The following is a 21,610-nucleotide window of genomic DNA, read 5'->3' as shown; positions in this document are numbered from 1 at the left end:
CTGGAAACTCTTATACCAATGATACCATGTTTAAGGAAAGATTTCCTTTGGTGGGCAGCAGCATGCAACCACAAGAGACTACCCTTCTCACAACCCCACACCACCCAGACCCTCACCACAGATGCATTAGACTATGCCTGCGGTGCACATCTGGACAGCAGGCGCATTCAGGGCCAGTGGAGCCCAAACCAAATACATCTGCACATCAACCAAAAAGAGATGTTAGCTGTTCAGCAAGCTCTGACAACCTTCATACCCCTATTCTCCCCAGGGCCTCTACTGATCAAAACAGACAAGACCACTGTGATGTGGTATATCAACAAGCAGGGAGGGAGTCACTTGTACCCTCTGTGCAGGCTTGCCATGACCCTTTGGCACACGGCCTTAGCCATGCAGCTACACCTGTTAGCACAATTCCTGCTAGGCTCTCTCAACTCTCTGGCAGACAACTTAAGCAGAAATCTTCTGGACCCACACGAGTGCCAGCTAGACCAAAGAACCTTCACCCTTGTAACCCAGAAATGGGGCACCCCAAAGGTCGACCTCTTTGCTTCCCACTCCAACCATCAGCTCAGCAAATTCTGCACCAGGGAACCTCACAGTAAGGCCTGGAAAGTGGATGGTCTATCCTTCTGGTGGGTCAACCTCTCGGTCTATGCATTCCCCCCTCTACCACTCATTACAAGGGTACTGCTCAAAATAAGGGAGGAAAAACTGAGGACAATCCTGATTGCCCCATACAGGCCACGCCAGTACTGGTACCCTCTGTTGCGCAACCTGTCACCACTGCCACCGTGGCATCTCCCTCAGATCCCAACACTCCTGACACAGAGGAATGGAAAATTTATGCATTCCCAATTACAGACCATCAGTCTGGCAACCTGGCTTATTCCCTGACCATTGCACAAGCTGCCAATCTAAGCAAACAAGTTCTAGATGTTATTTGTGAGGCCAGACGCCCTAGCACTAGAAAGTCTTTTGCTGACAAGTGGAAAAGGTTTTGCACCTGGATCCAGGCTAAGGGAGCCAGAACTGCACAACCCTCCCTACCTCTCATCCTGGATTACCTGGCTGACCTACTACACAGGGGTCTATCTCTCTTCCATTAAAATTCATGCCTCTGCCATGTCTGCTCATTTCAGCACAGAGCCACCTCTTTTCTCCAACCCTCTCATCAAACAGTTCCTAAGAGGGGCTAACAACTTGAGACCACCCAGAAGAGCACCTATCCCAGCTTGGGACCTTAACTTTGTTTTGGAAAAGCCCTCCCTGTCCCCCTTTGAACCAGCAGCATCAGCAGAGTTAAAGTTCCTCTCTTGGAAGACAGCCTTGTTTCTGGCCATCACTTCAGCTAGAAGAGTATCCAAGCTACAAGCACTAATGGCTGTAGAACTCTTCATCATTTTCCATGTTGACAGGGTCTCTCTCAGGACTAACCCATCCTTCATGCCAAAAGTGGTATCTAGTGTGGCTCTCAACCAATCCATTCATTTGCCTACCTTTTTCCCTAACCCACAAAACAAGGGGGAAAGGATTCTGCACTCTCTAGATGTGAACAGACAGCTCAGATTCTAGCTAGACAGGACTAAATCATTTAGAAAGACTGATCAATTGTTAGTCAGCTTTGCTGCAGGAGCAGAGGGCAAGGCCATATCCAAACAAACCATTTACAAATGGATAGCACACTGCATCCATTTCTGCTACAAGCAGCATGTAAACCTCCCCCTAGGGGGTCAGGACACATTCTACCAGAGCTACCTCCACCGCTGCAGCTTTCCTCAGAGAGGTCCCCACCAGGGACATCCTGGAGGTTGCAGGCATCTGTTCATACCTTCACCAAGCATTACCACCTGCCTATCTTCTCCAAATCCAGGGCAGGCTTTGCCACAGCAGACTTGCAGGGCATCCTACCCAGCCCCCAGTCTTCTTGACTGCCTCCACCCTTTTTTTTCAGCTTTGGGAATCAACCCAAATGTGATGACTGCAACAGTGAAACATGAAGAACATAGTATAGTTGTGTACACCTACCATAAATGTAGATGTTCGAGTGTATTCACTGTTGTAGTCCTGATTTCCCTCCCTCCATCCCTCTTGTCTCTCTCTCTCTCTCTCTCTCTCAATTTCTCTCTCTCTGTCCTTACAAGGATTTTTTTGGTATTTACTTTCTACTGGTGGTGTTCTTCCACCATAACCTAGCTCCCTCTTGGGGACTCCTGACAGTTAGGGTAAGAAAAACTGATGTAATGGCATCGGCTGCCTTAATTTATAACACTGATGACCTGATGTCAGTCCTGGAGCGAAGGCAACCGATGCAGAAATACTAAGCCTCAGGTATTCGGGCCAACTGAGGGCTACCCTGGCAGGGATAACCCAAATGTGATTACTGTAACAGTGAATACACTCGAAAATCTACATTTATGGTAAGTGTACACAACTGTACTTCTCTTTTAGAGGCTGCATGCTTACTTCTCCCAAATTGAAAAACACACTTTGCTTATCTAACTCCTTTGTATGACCAGCTCATGCTCTGGTTTCCAGGCCAGCATGGTACAGGAAAGTTCATCCAAATGTGTTGCCTGTAGCTGAACTTACTAAAGCTTCCCAGGCTGCTGCAGCATTTTATTTCAGTGCAGGCTTTCTCCTCATTGCCAAGGAATACTGTTTAATGAGGTTATTTTTACCAGTTGCATAGCAAGGGCTTGTCTCCACTAGACTCTCACAAAACACCAGGTTGCACACAACACTTAGAAAACTTATTTTCTTGCAGTGACCTCACATAGCAGGCTTCTTCCACAGGACCTCCTGTCCTGGTGAGAACTCTTTAAATGACAACTCTGGGCTGAGCTCCCCTGATCTTAGTAACTCAGAAATCTGAAATTAATTTCATCATGCCATATTTAGCGTGTGTGTGTGTGTGTGTGTGTGTGTGTGTGTGTGTGTGTGTGTGTGTGTGTGTGTGTGTGTGTGTGTGTTTGCGTGTGTGTGTTTGCGTGTGTGTGTTTGCGTATATGTACTCACACTCGCATAATCAAGTGGTCCTTCTTTTATATATATTGTTACATGCTTTCCTATATTGAGAAATAATCTATTTGACATTTTATAGTTGGACGTTATTATCACTGCTGGTATTCTGGATTTTGGTTCATTAAATACAGTTGTGATATTTGATGTAAAGAGTACAACCTGTACTTGAAACATTTTCAGTTTTACTCTTTCTCCCAGTTTAGATAGGTGTAAGTTCTTTTACACAGTGTTTTGTCACTATTTTTTTTTATAATCTTGTGCATATTATAGGATAAGTTGTAACGTGAGGTTGTCAGCTCCCTATTAAAATTCTGGGACTCACAATGCCATGTCCCAGTATGCTGGGAAAAAAAAGACAATAAATACCAGATAAGAGTGGATATTGGACATTGCTTTTCTCATCTAAACCTGTTTTTCAAGAGGGGCAAACCCCCCATCCCCCCAACCTTATATATATATATATATATATATATATATATATATATATATATATATATATATATATATACATACACATATACAAATGCCAAGATTACCATACCTCGGTGAAAAGGGAATGAATATTCTGAGAAATGGCAATCTCTGACTTAGAATATGCAAATCCAGATTTCCGGTCATTCCCATTCTGCATTCCAGGATTCAGTATTGCAAGTCTCAGCATTTTAAATGGTTACCCTTGTCTACCTCATCTGCCTTGCACTTGTCTTAGAAACTGTCTTGAAGAACTTAAAAGACCATGCAGAATATGGTATATCTATATATATCTATATCTATATATATATATATATATATATATATTATATATATCTATATATATCTCTCTCTATATATATATATATATCTATCTCTCTCTCTCTCTCTCTATATATATATATATATATATATATATATATATATATATATATATGTATGTATGTATGAAGGAAACCTGTACAAACCTACATCATTACACTCCACTGTCAGACCTGCATGGTGTTTATAGGGAAGGAAACAACTGCGTTAGAATTTCGGGTTGCAAAAATATACAAGGTAGGTGGGAAATAACCCTTATGGCATGACTTACTGTTACACTGACCACTTCTTCAAGGCTTACTGTTATACTAAGCATAATTATACATACACACACAGTTCACTACATTTAATTTCAGAAGTAGTAGATGAGAAATTAAAGCTGAATCTCTGCATTCATTTCAAGTTTGCCTTAATGTCCAAGCCTGATGATGCCAACTGCCTTTTCTTTTTCTTTCTGGACAGCATGCAGCTCAGCTTGAACAAAAACAAAATGATGCCGAGAACAAAAAGGTTCATGGAGAGGTCATTAAGTATGGCAGTGTTATACAGGTAAGACATATTATAAAATTTTTTGTAAACCCATCCTGTTGAATAGTATGGACAAACTCTTTTCAAAACTTTCAGACTCTGTTTTCCTATATATTTTCTGAAATAAGATACATATTAAGGCATTCATGTATCTCTCTCTCTCTCTCTCTCTCTCTATATATATATATATTTATATATCGATACTTATTCATGTGTGTGTGTATTTCGGTATGTACCTGTGAGTGGGTGTATAATGCAGCAGGGACATAACTCATTTTATCTACTGATGTTTTATACTTCACATCCTTTTGAGCAATCGGTCAGTTTATGTTACAGTCAACTGCTGAGGCCAACGATAGCATACTGGTTGAGTTTTCCATTGCAGTTCTGTGGCTGCTGTGTTTGTGTATATAGATAAGGTGTTTGGGGGCTCCCTAAATAAATGCAAATTTTGTTATATTTTAGTTGGTAGAAGCAGTGTTTGGTGGTAATTTTGTTTTCTTTTTTGTTGTTTTAGTAATGGCAAATGCAAAGGTTTTGTGCTTGCATTTGTGATCAGTCCCTACAAAGGCAATATTTTGTGTAAATCCATGTGAGGGTTGGCCATTGTGAGAGCTGCCTGATGTTTATATATCTGTATTTATACACACACACACAGTGTTAGTAAGTTAATTGCCAAATACCATTATATAACCTCATTTATTCTGTTATTTTTATGCATATTCACCTCATGATGTTGCAGTATATTTTTTCTGGCATTTGCCTCCTTTTGCTGATGTACACTTTTTAATGTTTTATATTTTTTATCCATGTACAGCAGACCATCACCTGTCACTGGTGCCTGTCCTTGATTTTGGATGCCAGGAGTTATTCCTTAGCCCCTGGACCTAATTCAGCATTTCCCCTGTTGTCTGAATGGAGACTGAAACTTCCTGGTGCAGTATCATATTTGTGACTGTAGGGATTTTTTTTCCTCTTTTTTGCCCTATTCATTCCTACACCTAATATGCAGTGACAGAAGGCCATTAAGGCAGAGTATGTCTGTCTTGTCTGTATGTCTGTTGATATATGCAGCATTATTTGTAAGGTTAAGATATACACTGCCAGTACCACCACTTAGGCTGTCATTCCCTGCATATGCCCCCACCAGAGATAGGCAAGACCAAGGAAAAGCAAAGTTACTTTATACTGATACAATACAGAAAAATTCAATATATTTTCTACCCCTACCCCATTCAAATCCTCATTTGCCAGAGTTACTAGATGAAACAAGATCATATGGGCCACAGTCAGGGCTCCAAAAAAAAACAACCTCCAATGAGTCCGTGTTTCTGGAGGCATTCGGCTGAAGCGCATCTACCTCTTGGGTGTCACCTCCTGCTGATCCACTTGTGGATCTGATAACATCTAGGGCATGGAAGGAGCTGGACACCGTAAAGCCTATACCCAAATGCCCAGACAAGGTCTTGAGCCCCCCTGCAGATAAACTTCACTGGCGTAAGGTGTCCCCTATAGATGCGATGATGGTGGTGGCTGCCACCAAGAATGAACTCGCCCAGGAGAGTTCCATGGTCCACACACCTGACCAAGTGTCGAGGATGCTGGACTGTTTTGGGAAGCGAGTCTATGCTTCAGCAACCTTCTGCGTGAAGTGGCTGAACTACATGGCACACGTTATTTGACTCCAGAGAGCCCTGGTTCAAGAAAGTCACAAAGTCGAATCCGGGATCCATGTCGGTGGAGAAAAGGAAGAAGTTTGCACAAATGGCCACCCTCAAATCTGTAGCCAATATGTCCATGCGTTTGCTCTCCAATGCCACAGAGGGAGCCGCATGGGCTGCAGGGTCAGACATTGCGATTCGGTGCCATGCCTGGCTCCGTTTATGTCAATTCTCGGAGCCCTTCAAGACGTCTTTCACCAACACCCCTTATGATAGTTCTTCCCTTTTTGGGACGACAGGGAGAAGTTAGTCCAGAGCGAGAAGGATGGAAAGACACTGTCTGCTGTCAGAGTCTGCTTCTCTCCATCTCAGAGGTCCTTTTCCAGAAACCAGCGAGATCAGAATAAGATGTGGTTCCGCAAAGCTCAGACATTTTCCCGGGACGCTCAGGACTCACCTTCCCTCAGAAGCAGAGGGGGATACAATAGACGCTGCCCAAGAGGCAGAGGGGTCCTGGGAATTCTGGGTCCTGAGAACCTTTCTTGGACAAACCCGGGCAGCAACCCTGAAGGGTTGCCTGGCTGTCTATCTGTGGAGGCAGTTGGGGGTCATCTGTTGCTCCACCCACTAGCATGGGAGTCCATCACAACAGATCAGTGGGTGTTGTGAGTCATATCCAGAGGCTATTTTGTCCCTTTCAAGGACTTACTTTCTCCCAACAAAACCCTCCCAGACGTTCCACTCACACAGCAGGAGGCAGCAGCAGTAAAGATGCAAGCACTGCTAAGAACATGAGTCATCCAACTGGTCCCCCAAGACCAATCCGGATCCAGGGTGTACTCCAGGTTCTTTTTAGTGCCAAAAAAGACGGAGACTTCAGACCAATTTTGGATCTGTCCCAGTTGAACCTGTCAGTAACCAAGACAAAAGTCCGGATGGTCATGATCCAGTCCATTCTGCCCTTTTTGCAGGGAAAAAGATTGGGTGTGCTCGTTAGTTCTTCATGATGCGTACTATCACATCAAAATGCAGAGGTGCTCCCGGAGGTTCCTTCGCTTCCGGCTGGGAGCCAATCATTACCAATTTCAAGCCCTCCCCTTCGGTCTCATCACAGCCCCCCTGGTGATCACCAAGGTAGTGGCAGTGGCAGCGGCTCACCTGAGGCTTCAGGGCATTCAGGTCTTTCCGTACCTGGACGATCGGCTCTTTACCGCCCCTTTAGAGCATCTACTATGTCAAGCCAGGTACTCCTTCCTCCTGTTAGCCGACAAGTTGGGCATTACCATCAATCTGAACAAATCAGCTCTTCACCCATTTCAGGCTTTAGAGTTCATTGGGGCATGGCTGGAAACAGTACAATCTATGGTGTTCCTCAACTCAGACAGGATACGCACCTTGAGGATACATGTGTCACTTATTCTACAGACCCACTCACCCACAGCTGAAACAGTCTTAAGAGCTTTAGGTTCTATGGCAGCCAGAATAAATCTTCTCCCCATGGCAGGCCTTCACATGAGGGTTCTACAGTGGACTTCAGCAGTACAGTGGTCTCTGTTAGACCTCCCTTTGCCCTTTCCAGTGAGGATCTCAAAAGCGTGCAAAAGCTCACTTCGGTGGTGGATTCGTCTCCTGACCTCCACAAGGGACGTCCTTTTCAACCTCCTCTGCCCCAAACTACAGTGACCACAGATGCCTCCCTGCTTGGGTGAGGGGGTCATTGCTAGGGAAGAACAGTCCAAGGCACGTGGTCCCCTCACGAGACCCTATTGCACATCAATGTTCTGGAGATGAGAGTGGTTCTTCTCGCGTTGCAAGCCCTACATGCTCATCTTCCTCTGGGAATTATTGCAATTCAGACAGACAACATGTCAGTAGTCTGGTATATCAACAAACAGGGGGGAACCAGATCTTACCCATTATGCCAAGAGGCCATGAGAGTGTGGAATGGGTGATCTCCACCGGCCGTTTTCTGCTGGCAATGCACATCCCGGGATGGTCTGACATCTTAGCGGACATGCTCAGCAGATCCATCCTGATGCCTTACGAGTGGTCTCTAACCTTCAGTTGTGGAACAGATCTTCCTAGAGTGGCATCCTTGCTGTGATCTCTTTGCATCTCCTTCCAATGTGAAATGCAACGAGTTTTTCACTCTGACCCCCCCTCCCCCCTGGGGGAAGTCCCCAGAGCCACACAGATTCATGCTTGGCCTCCCGGGCTTCTTTATGTTTATCCCCCTCTTCCCCCATGTTGAAGTTTCTGCAGAAAGCCCGAAGGCTGGGGAGCACTGTAATCCTCATAGCCCCATTCTGGCCTCATCAGGTTTGGTTCCCCTTACTTAGGTCCCAGATCTGTTCTCACATCCCTCTGGGATTCCTCACCCAGATCTGGACAATCTGAAGCTCACTGCTTGGCTGCTCCGGTTCCCACTATTCTTAGGACTGCTGGTCTATCTTCTCCCGTTAAATCCATTCTGGTGGTGGCTCATAAATCATCCACCAAGAAAGTTTATCGCAGTAAATGGAAACATTTTTCCATGTGGGCCATTCAGAGGTCTTTGGATCCTTTCACTGTACCACTTCCAGCGGTTCTAGAATTTTTTAGCTAGCATTTTTTATCAAGGTGCTAGTTCTTCTATGGTGAAAGTCCAACTAGTCGCAATTTCTAATGTTCATGCTGGGGTGGATATGTATTCAGTAGTTTCTTTGAAACTTTGTAAAATCTTTCTCAAAGGCATTTTTCTTCTCAGATCTCCGGTCAAGGATCCCATTCCTCTGTGAGACCTCACTTTGGTGTTGCAGGTGTTGGTCTTCCCTCCATTTGAACTTGCGGCCTCTATGGACCTGCAGTTTTTGACCTGGAAAACTGCCTTTTTGATTGCCATTACATCTGCTAGAAGAGTGTCGGAACTCCAAGCTATTTCTATCAAAGTTCCTTATATGATCTTTCATAAGTATAGAGTCTTGCTACATGCTAATCCGTCCTTTCTCCCTAAGGTAGCCTTGGAGGCTAATATCAGTAGGACTATTAATTTGCCAGTTTTTTTTCCCAAACTGTCAGAACAAAGGGGAACATAAATTACATTCTTTGGATATTCACAGGCAGTTGAGATTTTATTTACATAGGACTAAGTCCTTCCGCAAGTCTGATCAACTTTTTGTGTTCTACCCCAAGCCCTTTTTAGGCAAACCTGTTTCAAAAGTGACTATTGTTGGCTGGATTTCTCTATGCTTTACCCGGGTTTACTCAGATAGAGGTTTGTCTCTTTCAGGAAAAGTGAAGGCTCATTCGAGCTGATCCATGGCTACGTCTGCAGCTTTTTTGTCTAGGGTCTCCTTGGATTATATTTCTTCAGCTGCTACTTGGGCCTCATCTCACACCTTAATTTCTCACTATAATTGGTTTCTAGGAGTAGAGCATCCTTTGGCTCTGCTGTGCTCCGGAATATCCTTCCATGAGGGCCTCACAAGGATTAAGTAGCTGGGGACTCTGTCCCAAGGGTTGAAGATCAAATGAAGTAAACTACTTCAGATAAATAAGTTATGTACTCACCGTAACATTCCATCTGAGTAGTTCTTCATTTGTCTTCAGCCGTCCCATCCCCCGACCTTATCCTTCAGGATGCTATATGTCCCTTGTTCTGGACCTTTTCTGTTGGGATCCTTGCTTATGCCAGGATTTGAGGGGTCTTGTGGTATTTTCTCTTGAAGGATAAGTTTGGTGGTCGGCTAATTGTTATATGTTGGGCAGCAAACTCAGTCTGAAGGGAGAAGGAAGACTGGGGGCATTATGGCTAGGGGGGAGGAGCATGGAGCTCGAAGCCGTAGCTATAAAATGTGTCCGTGTTGGATCCGATATGGATCCGAGGACCCACAGGTTGAAGACAAATGAAGTAGAACTACTCAGATGAAACGTTATGGTGAGTGCATAATTTCTTTTTCACATATATAGGCAGTGGCACAGTTATCCATCCCCGCCCAGCTACTATTGGCCTTATCAGGGGTTGTGTATTGTGTTTATGGACCTTGGGAAGTCCATGCATGACTGATATGAGAAGATTTCTACACTAAAATATGTATAAAGCACATATCCCAATCTAAAACAGCAAAATAGGAGGGCAATGCCTGAAGAAAGTAAAGCACTGGAGTGCAATAAGTGAAAATAAACAAACACATTCTTCTCCAAGTAGTCCACAGCAGATGTAAAACACAAGTTTTAATGACAGAATAAAATACAAATAAGTGCTTTCGCAGTAAGCTTCATCAGATCTAAAATGCATTTCAAAACTACAATCTTAAAAGTGCAAAAGCAGTCACAATCAACAAATCAGAACAAAGTGCATCCAGTATTATTAGCTGCCATAGTAACTACACAAATATAAGTTTAAAGCTACAAACACTCTATATCCCATAAAAACATATATAGTGTACAAAATCAAGATAGATGTGAATATAAACATCTCAAAGAACATATATATGTAAAAAATGCATAGATACTAAATAAAATATATCTGATAAAACTAGCATAGCAGGGAAATGTACATACAGCTTACTTCTTTTTCAGAGGTCTTGCTCTTAAAGTAGGTTGTATAGATATGCTGTCATTCAACCCAGCGTAATAGTGTGCTTGTAATAAAAAAATCCACTTAAGTTCTGCCTGATAAGTTCTGTGCACAAGGTCTCCCTTGCTGATGTTATCATAAATTAATTCTAGTGCTACAGACCTAAAAGAATGTTCCATGCCTGTGTTTATCATGTGTTTTGCCAGTTCACTGTAGCTCATACCCCTACATGCACAGTATAAGTGGTCATGAATGCACTCTTGTAGGCATCTATTCGTTTTGCCTACATAGAACGAACAACAACCATTACATAATGCAAGATAGACTAGAACCTTGGAATTACAGTCAGCTGAGGGCAGATGTGAAAACTCCCTGTTATTGTTGGGATGTATGAAGGACCCAGACACGTCAATATACATACAATAGGAGCAGTTGTTACATCTCCTCATCCCATAACCAGATGTAGTCCTATTTAATTGGCTGGCTGATTTTGGATAACATAGCTTATGTTTTAATGATTTCTTGTTCTCGTGTGCCAATGGCTATGCCAATTTAGTCATGGTAGCTTGGGAAGAGGACATTATGTATAAACTTGATTTACATCAGAAAAATGTATTATTTTACCATTGTTTTGTCGATGACCTCTTCCTTTTTTGGAAGGGTTCCCCTACTGAATTACAACAATATGTTTCTATGTTGAACTCAAGCACCACATTCCTTAAATTTTCTCATGTACTTTCTAATACATCTATTAATTTTTTAGACATCACACTGCATATGAATGCAGATGGTACTTTTTACACTCAGTTATATAGGAAAGAATGTTATAGGCCCACCTATGTACATCGAAAGAGTATGCATCCACGGCATATTTTTAAAAACACATTAAAAGGTCAAGACCTGCGTACTAGTCAGTTGCACAATAGGAATGAGGACTTTGAGAGAGGGCTCTTGAAAATGAAGATGGATTTTATCTCTAGGGGCTATGATGCCTAAGCGATTGATAGAATATATGATGCTGTTAGGGCTGATAGGGTAAATACTGGGAGACCATACTTTTTGACACCACTTGGATATAATAGGAAAGACCAAGGAAGTACGATCTTCTTTGGGTTAACATACTCTAGTGATGACAAGAAAATCAGAGACATTATTTACAAACACTGGACATTATTACACACAGATCAGGACATACATATGATTGTTGGTGATAAAACATCCTTTGGATACAAGAACAAGAAATCATTAAAACATAAGCTATGTTATCCCAAATCAACCAACCAATTAAATAGGACTACATCTGGTTATGGGATGAGGAGATGTAACAACTGCTCCTATTGTATGTATATTGACGTGTCTGTGTCCTTCATACATCCCAACAATAACAGGGAGTTTTCACATCTGCCCTCAGCTGACTGTAATTCCAAGGTTCTAGTCTATCTTGCATTATGTAATGGTTGTTGTTCATTCTGTGTAGGCAAAATGAATAGGAGCCTATGAGAGCGCATTCATGACCACTTATACTGTGCACGTAGGGGTATGAGCTACAGTGCACTGGCAAAACACATGATAAACACAGGCATGGAACATTCTTTTAGGTTTGTAGCACTAGAATTAATTTATGATAACCTCACCAAGGGAGACCTTGTGAACAGAACTTATCAGGCAGAACTTAAGTGGATTTTTTTATTACAAGCATACTATTACCCTGGGTTGAATGACAGCATATCTATACAACCTACTTTAAGAGCAAGACCTTTGAAAAAGAAGTAAACTGTATGTACATTTCCCTGCTACGTTAGTTTTATCATATATTATGTTAAGTTGTCATTCTCGCCTTCATTCTTGCTGGATGGGTTCGGAGCCGATCCTCGGCTCCGATTCGGCCTATACTATAGCTCAAGAGCTATTTTTACCGGCTCGAGGCAGCCCTATATCCCACAATACCATGCACTAACTCCCCAGATCTCGTTTGCCGCTTTGCTACGAGGTTGTCTTTTTTACCGGCTCAGGTCAGTAAGGAGTTTTACTTAATTGAACTAGTTTTCAGGTAGTTTTTTTCCCAGTAGTTATCTTTGTCTAGGTCCCTACTGATTACCTTATTCTTGAATCCCCTTCTTTTGTAGCCCTTCTTCCCTTCTTTAGTTAATTTTTTATCTTGGGCCTACGGGCTTTATCTCAGTTTCCCCACCCCTTCCTATCTGTGTGTGTGGGTTTAGTCAGTTCCCTTAACTATTTTTATATTTAATTTTAAATTGAGTGTGTGTGTGTGTGTGTGTGTGTGTGTGTGTGTGTGTGTGTGTGTGTGTGTGTGTGTGTGTGTGTGTGTGTGTGTGTGGACTGACTGTGTTTTTTTTACTGTGGTCAAGACTATGTCCAAAGACTCTAAGGTCTCGGGATTCAAGAAGTGTGACTCTTGCTGTCAGAAAATGTCTCTGACAGATGGTCACACTTCTTGTGTCTATTGCTTGGGGCCTTTACACCTGCAGGACTCTTGTTCCGTTTGTCACGGATTTAGTTCAAGAGTCCTGCAGGAGAGGCGTAACAAGCTTATTCTAAGGGGCTTGTTAAAGCCTGATGACTCCCCGTCTAAGTCTGGTTCGGGGAAGTCATCAAAAACCGCCAAACCCTCGGCTCCAGCTTCTGAGTCGAGGGCTGGCGTTATCGAGATGGCTCCAACCTCGGTTCCGGCTGGCTCCGAGGTGAGCAAAGTGGTTTCCGCTCCGAAACCATCATCGGAGCCGACCCCAGCACACAAGCGCTCTAGGTCCCCCTCCCTGGAGTCCGTTAGATCGGCTCCGAGATCCCCTCTCTTATCGGAACGGAGTCATAGGACTCATTCATCGAGTTCATCTAGGCTTTCTGATCATGACATTGAGAGGGTGGTCAGTAGACTCATAAAATCTCAGACACTGGCCCAAATGCTCCAGAGCCCATCTCAACAGACTGTGGCTCCTTCGATACAATTATCTATTCCTCCTCCGACTCATCACTCGAGCTCGGAGCCGGAGTTTCTCGGAACCGTGACCTTGCCTACGTCAGAGCCGATACTTCCTCCTTTGGCTCCGGTGTCGTCGGCTCCAACCTCTTCATTGGTTCCGTCCATGGAGAGGTCCGGGCACCGAGACTCCATTGTCGGCTCCGAGGGGACGAGTGGCATCGGACCCTTGTCCGACCCCGCTCTCCCTCTCGGAGCTTCGGCTCTGGTTAGTTCGGCCCCGACATCATTCTCAGAGCCTTCTCTGTTGGCTCCGGTGGTGGTTCCGGTCTCTTCGGAGCCGGTGCTACCTTTGGTGTCTGATAGGGGAGCCTTCGAGGTGATGAGGAGTGTGCTGGACCCAGTGTCCACTCCAAGGTTAAGTTCTGCGGCTCCTCCCTCCATAGTGCCTGTTACGGTCTCTGGCCATTCTCTTGCACCTGTCAGCAGAGATCCAAAGCGTGGGGTACCCACTTTGGGTGTCTCCTCCTCTTCCGAGGGCTCCCCTGAAGTTTCAGGGGAACCCCCTAGGAAAAGAAAGTGCAAGAGGAAGCACATAGACTCCCCCGAGTCTGTCACGTAGGACACCGACTTGGATGAGTCGGAAGGTTCCCCCAGATCCCCCTCTGAGGATGTCTCCTTTTCAGACATCCTGGAAATCCTAAGACAGAGGGGAAATTGGTCCACTCTCAAACCTTCCGAGGAAGAGTCGGTTTACCTTGACGCTTTTGGATCTCGCCCTTCCACCTCCTGGGTGTCTCCCCCTTTCGACCCACTAATGGAGGTAGTGGCTAGAAAGGCGTGGGCAGCTCCTGATTCAATGGAACCTACCCCTAGGAGGCTTTCTAAATTTATTTCTGCACCACATGATAAATCCTTTCTCACCAAAGGTGTTTCAGTTGATGCTATGGTGGTAGCAGCAGCCACTAAGAAGGAATTGGCTGATCCTTCTGTATCTGTTCATCCTCCTAACAAAGAGTCCAGGACCATGGACAGGTATGGCAAGCGGACCTTTGCTTCAGCGACCTTTTCTGTGCGATCGCTGAACTATTTATGTCATTTCACCCGCCTTCAAAGAGACTTGCTCAAAGAGCTGGGTGAAACGGTACAGGATCCTTCTGCTGTGGGGTTTAAGGACAAAATAAACTCTCAGCTGGCTACCCTGAACTCCATTGTTAACTCCTCCATGCGGCTAATTTCTTATGCAGCCGATGGAGCGAGTAGGACCACTGGTACAGGCGTTGCGTTAAGACGTCATGCTTGGATGCGGCTCTGTAACTTTGCCGATCCATTCAAGGCATCCTTCACTAACACCCCCTTTGATGGTTCGGAATTGTTCGGACCTCAAGTGAAGAATACCCTCACCAGATGCGAGCAAGATGGTAAAACTCTCTCTGCCGTGGGAGTCTGTTTTTCCACACCTTCTAGACCTTATCCTAAGGGACAGAAGGGGGGGAAAGATGTGGTTCCGCAAACCCCAGGGAGTCGCACCTGCCGCACATGGTGATATTCCCCCTAGAGGCAGAGGGGGAAATAACAACAGACGCCGCCCCAGGGGCAGAGGGGGTCCTCAGAACCAGGGTTCTAGGGAATCTTTTCCTGATCAACCCTTTCAGCATCCCTGAGAAGCTGCCTGACTGTCCGCCTTCGGAGGCAGTCGGGGGAAGATTATCTCTGTACCCGGAAGCCTGGCAATCCCTCTCCCAAGACACATGAAGATCATATCCGAGGGTTACAAAATCCCCTTTACCATCCCCCCGGTACAACCGCCAAAACCCCTACCAGATGTACCACCCGCACAAAGGGGTCAGGCTCAGCTAGAAATAGAAAAGCTATTAGCAAAAAGAGTCATCCAGGCAGTCCCAGCAGATCAGCTAGGGTCCGGAATTTACTCCAGGTTCTTTTTGGTACCAAAAAAGACAGGAGGCTGGAGACCTATTTTGGATCTCAGCAGGTTAAACAAATCTGTGCTAAAGACAAAATTTCAGATGGTAACACTGCAGTCCATTCTACCCTTTTTGGGCAGAGACAACTGGATGTGCTCGCTAGACCTCCAGGACGCGTACTACCACATAAAGATACACAGACGCTCCAGGAGGTTTCTCCGCTTCCAGCTGGGAGTCAGTCATTTTCAATTCAGAGCCCTGCCCTTTGGTCTCACCACAGCCCCCCTGGGTGTTCACCAAATGTTTGGCAGTGGTCACGGCTCACCTGAGACAGAAAGGATTCCAGGTGTTTCCATACTTAGACGACTGGCTCATTTCCGCTACCACCAAACAGGATCTCATAATAGCCAGGGATTACACTATTCAGCTTTGCAACAGTCTGGGTATTTCTATAAATTTTGCAAAGTCCTCCTTGTTGCCTTGTCAATGTATAAACTTTATAGGTGCCGTATTAAACACCACAGAAATGTCTGCAACACTACCACCCCAGAGAGTGGCAGACATAAGGCGGAATGTTCAGACCCTATTTCAGCCCAACAAAGTTCAGGTCAACCGAGTATTGAAAGTGTTGGGCCTCATGGCGGCGGCGATTCTTCTACTTCCATTAGCCCGCTTCCACGTGAGGCTCCTTCAGTGGATGCTCTTTTCTCAGTGGTCTTTTCAACAGCTACCAATGACCCACAGCATTTGGATAACCCCATCTTGCAAGAAACATCTCTCCTGGTGGATGGTTTACCCTCAGCTTTTTCATGGCAGACCCTTTGTTCTCCCCCTTCTAGTTGCCACTGTCACAACGGATGCCTCCCTGATCGGGTGGGGGGGGGTCATTATCAGGGCAGGACGGTCCAGGGCACTTGGCAACAGTCAGAATGCCACCTGCACATAAATGTCCTGGAGATAAGGGTGGTGCTTTTGGCATTGCAAGCCCTTCAGAGCTCCCTTCCCACGGGGACTATAGCAATTCAGATGGACAATATGTCTGTGGTGTGGTACATAAACAAGCAGGGCGGAACAAAGTCCTATCCCCTCTGTCGAGAAGCACTCAGACTTTGGCAATGGGCGATTTCATCTCAATGGTTTCTGATAGCAACGCACATCCCCGGGAAGTCCAACGTCATAGCAGACAGATTGAGCAGAACTATCCTCATGCCTCACGAGTGGTCTCTAATTCAAGCGGTAGCAGACGGAATCTTTCGGAAGTGGGGCCAGCCTTGCTGCGACCTTTTCGCAACTCCCCAAAACAGCAAGTGCCTCGACTTCTTCACACTTTTTCCTCTGCCAGGCCAACCCCTCAGAGATGCTCTTGTTCACGTTTGGCCCCGGGGTCTTCTCTATGCTTTTCCTCATTTTCCGTTGATCCCGCAATTAATTCGGAAAGCTATCGCATTGAGATCCAAAATGATCCTCATTGCCCCGTTTTGGCCTCGACAAGTTTGGTTCCCGTTCCTGCACAAATACCTACTGGAACAGCCTTGGCATCTGGAACCCCTTCCGGATCTATTGACCCACCTCACGGGCAAGCTGCATCAGTCTCTACTTTCCATCAACCTCACAGCTTGGTTGCTCCACTTCCAGCCATAGCTAGGCTTCCCCTCATCTCTTCTCCTGTCCGAGATATCATTCTGGCCTCCCATAAGTCCAATACTAGGAAGACTTATGCTAGTAAATGGAAGCGTTTTTCATTCTGGGCACAAAATAGGTCCTTAGATCCTTTTCATGCACCCATTCATGAGGTTCTGGACTTTCTGGCGGAGCTTTTTCATTCTGGATCATCATCGGCCACTATCAGAGTACAATTAGTGGCCATTGCTAATTTTCATGTTGGACTCTCAGAAGCAAATATTATGTCCCACAAACTCTGTAAAGCTTTTCTCAAGGGCATCTTTTTGCTCAGACCTCCAGTAAAAGATCCACCTCCACAATGGGACTTGAATTTAGTTCTATCCTCACTAATTCTGCCCCCTTTTGAACCTGCAGCTTCTTGTTCCCTCAAACTACTTTCTTGGAAAACGCTGTTTTTAGTAGCTATAACATCTGCCAGAAGCGTCTCGGAACTCCAAGCCTTGTCTGTCCGTCCTCCTTATTTGGTTTTCCATAAAGACAGGGTAACTCTCAGAACAAACCCTTCCTTCCTTCCAAAAGTGCTGTCGGAAGCAAATTTAAATCATTCTACTGACTTACCAGTCTTTTTCCCAGACTATACCAACAGAGCTGAACAAAAATTACATTCATTAGATGTTCATCGCCAATTACGGTATTACCTAGACAGGACAAAACAATTCAGAAAATCAGATCAGCTCTTTATCTCTTATGCGGCAGGTAAGAAAGGGCTTCCGGTTTCGAAAGTTACCCTTTCCAGATGGCTGACATCTATTATTACCTTGGTCTATGAGTTGAGGCAAAGGCAACTTCCCTCTAGGCCTAAGGCTTATTCAACCAGGGCTCTATCAACTTCAATGGCGTTTCAAACAAGGTTACCACTAGATGCCATTTGTGCAGCGGCTACATGGGCTTCCAAACATACTTTTATTGCTCATTACAAGCTTGACTTAGCCTCCAGAAATAGAGCTGATTTTGGTTCCACTGTACTCAGGAGTCTGTTCAATTGAGCCACCCAGGACTAAGATGCTAGGGACGCTGTCCCATCCAGCAAGAATGAAGGCGAGAATGATATGTATTACCATAACGTTCCATGTTAGTTGTCTTCTTCTCGCCTTCTTTCTTGCGTCCCTCCCTCCTGCCCCCTAGCCTGGACAGACTCGAGATTGAGTCCTTCCTTTTTGGGGATACTATATGTTGCGTCTTTTCCTGGTATCCTTAGTGTTACTATCAGGTAATCTTCTAATAAAGAGGGTTATAATATTTATATTATAAGATTGTTGTTTATACTATGTCTTAGCTTCCAAATGAGATCTGGGGAGTTAGCGCATGGTATTGTGGGATATAGGGCTGCCTCGAGCCGGTAAAAATAGCTCTCGAGCTATAGTATAGGCCGAGTTGGAGCCGAGGATCGGCTCCGAACCTATCCAGCAAGAAAGAAGGCGAGAAGAAGACAACTAACATGGAACGTTATGGTAAGACATAGCTTCTTATTATTTAGTATCTATGCATTTTTTACATATATATGTTCTTTGAGATGTTTATATTCACATTTATCTTGATTTTGTACACTATATATGGTTTTATATAGAGTGTTTGTAGCTGTAAACTTATATTTGTATAGTTACTATGGCAGCTAATAATACTGGATGCACTTTGTTCTGATTTGTTGATTGTGACTGCTTTTGCACTTTTAAGATTGTAGTTTTGAAATTAATTTTAGATCTGATGAAGCTTACTGCGAAAGCGCTTATCTGTATTTTATTCTGTCATTAAAACTTGTGTTTTACATCTGCTGTGGACTACTTGGAGAAGAATTTGTTTGTTCATATCCCACTCTAAGTGAAACCAGCAATTCATACAAATCACTGTTAAAAACATTCACAATTCTTTTAACAGCACATAAATCAATATGCAAATAAACAGTTTTGTTATCTAGATGTTTCAACATGGCTTCATTATAAAAGATATCATCCATTACAACAATCGCACCACCCTTATCTGCAGGACATATGCAAATTTGTTCATTTTCACTCAACCATTTCAATGCTAATCACTCATCATGACTCAAATTATGAAAACACTTATCTATCTTTGCATTACCGGAAGTTAAGACGGAGAGATCATTTTCACATAAATTCAAAAAGGCAAGCAGTAATGGATGTAAGGAGGGATTCATGAGACTGGGCTTCTTAAATTTACTCCCCCCATATGAACACCCATCAAACAAAATTTTTAGCATCACATTCCTAACAAAATATCATAATTCTAACAAAACATTGCTGAAAATGTACCTGTTTGAGGGTATAAAAGATAAGCCCTTCTCTAAAAGACTCAGATGCTGAACAGTCAGAGTTGCAGAGGAAATATTGTCAACAAGGGAATTCTTTAAATCCTTTTCCCCTTGTAACATTATCAATTCGTTGCCGCCCGAGGTCATTCTCTTGGGCCTCCCTCGTCTGAACTTCCGAAGTTACAATGGAAATGTTACAAACAGTAGAATTTAATATTTCCCTTTCCTCTTCTCTTGTGGCGTTACCCATTCATTGCTGTCTGAGGCTCGTCTTTTGAGTCTCCTCCGTCTGCTCAATCTATGCTGCTTCCTCTGCCACTTCAATGGTGCTGCAAGGACCAGAAGTCCACCATTTTTTGCCCCTTCAAGATTTAAAGGGACCTTTAGCTCTAATTGTTTGTCTGACATCATCAATGCCCTTACTCATTCCTTCCAAAGGGCACATATTTAAAGTAGAACTTTCAGGCACAACTCTAGAAGCAGCAGATGTACTAATCGGCACTGCAGTTTCCTTAGTGCCTGAAATGCTGATCTGTTTCTTTGTTTGTATGTCAGCGCTGGTTTCAGATAATTGTTCTTTACTCATATTGTTATTATTGGCAAAGTTATTCTTGGGCCACACAAACACATTGCCATTACAAAAGTCACTGCAATCCCTCATCAACTTATGTTTTTTGTGTTGTTGTAATTTCTGCTCAAATTCAGAGACATTACTCAGCATCCGGGTCACTTCCATAACACAAGTTTCTTGATCAAAAGCTTTTCGAATATCAATCAGTTTCCAATGGCTTAAAAAGTCAAGCAAAAGACATATATAATTGAAACTGAGTTCTAAATTGAGTGACTACCAATGTTTCAGTAGCTCCAGATACTAGTCGCCATAAGTGGGTATACAAAAAACTTGTAAGGCCCTGGGGATAAGTTTGTGGTGTAGGCAGGCTTCAAGATGAAATCTTTGCCATTGTAGTCTCTTTAATTTGAACAGTTTATTCTCTAATGTATTAAGCCAAGTAATAAATGCAGATAAATCAATTGTTATACCTTCTGTTGTTACGGGTATTTGTGAGAGATTCAGGGAAATGAGTGGATTAACATCTGTAGATAAAACTTTTTCCTGATATTCCTTGCTCACTTGACAAGTGGAATTAGGGTTAAAACTCAACTCCAAGTCCACATTGGAACCTTCAGCCATGGTTGAAAGCACCCAACACTACGTATTATTCAGAACTAAGCACCTCAACAGAGATAAAGTCAGCCTTCTTCCATGAACACAGCAGTAAAATTGGATAAAGATGACCACCAAAGCTGTAGAAAACATTTTAATGACTGGTAAGCGCTTTCGTATAACACTTCATCAGACCATACTCCATACTAAAAACACAATGTTTAAATATACAAGCACAATTTCAATTAAATTCAATTAACCAATCACTGCATAAAAACAATTAATGCAATAAACTACTTGTTTTTAATAGGGCTTTAAAGGCACACAGTCATTTAAGCCAAAGTCTTTGTCTGCCTGCAACATTAAAATCAATTTCAGCTCTTCATATTCTATTTTATTTAATAAACTTCCTCCCCTGGTATTTTCAAATAAAAGACGCAGTACCATAAACTCAAAAGTATGACCTGCATTAGCTTTATTATGTTAAGAAAACCATGCATGCTGCCAGAGAATAAAAAGTACCAAAACTGTAAAAACAAATCCAAAGGTGGTGTGACCAATAAGACTCAAAGTCTCAGAATAAGTACAACACATTTAATAAAACAAGTGTTAAAAGGTAAAATGCTTTTGTCAGTCAGTAGGATATATTACATAATACTTCCAATGCTTTATCCAATTCTTCAGGTTCAGTGTGTAGCCTAGAGACCCTTAAAAACTGGCTCTTCATAGAGCTCTTAAAAACAAACTGTGAATGCATACTTGAACGGTGAAGCTTACTATTGCTTCAACATGTTTTTTTTAAACAATCTAGTGCCACATTTCCCTTCTACATCTTTAAATATATTCACATCCAAAAAGTCCAAACTAAAAGTGGAAAAATTAGCCGTGAGTCTTAAAAAATCAGTACTTCTATTTAATGACTGAATAAAATCAAGCAGACCTTGTTCATCTCCTTCCCATAACAGAAACACATCATCAACAAATCTTTTGTAAAAGACAACATTCCGTCCATAGCACTCATTCGTGTGTATGTATATATATATATATATATATATATATATATGTGT

General features: G+C 43.4%; 1 protein-coding gene across 1 annotated transcript in view; it reads left to right on the top strand.

Moving 5' to 3' along the window:
* ITPR3 (inositol 1,4,5-trisphosphate receptor type 3) overlaps positions 1–21,610 on the top strand; it is a 2,403,054-nt gene that overhangs the window by 787,398 nt on the left and 1,594,046 nt on the right. Inside the window, exon 4 of the mRNA XM_044076491.1 lies at positions 4,279–4,365. Coding sequence (XP_043932426.1) covers positions 4,279–4,365 — 87 coding nt within the window. The remainder of the gene's footprint in view (positions 1–4,278; positions 4,366–21,610) is intronic.

The sequence above is a fragment of the Protopterus annectens genome, chromosome 7.part0 (assembly GCF_019279795.1).
Source record: "Protopterus annectens isolate FY-2018-M chromosome 7.part0, PAN1.0, whole genome shotgun sequence".
Lineage (NCBI taxonomy): Eukaryota > Metazoa > Chordata > Ceratodontiformes > Protopteridae > Protopterus > Protopterus annectens.
The sequence above is the reverse complement of the archived record's forward strand: the minus strand, read 5'-3'. Positions and strand labels throughout refer to the sequence as shown.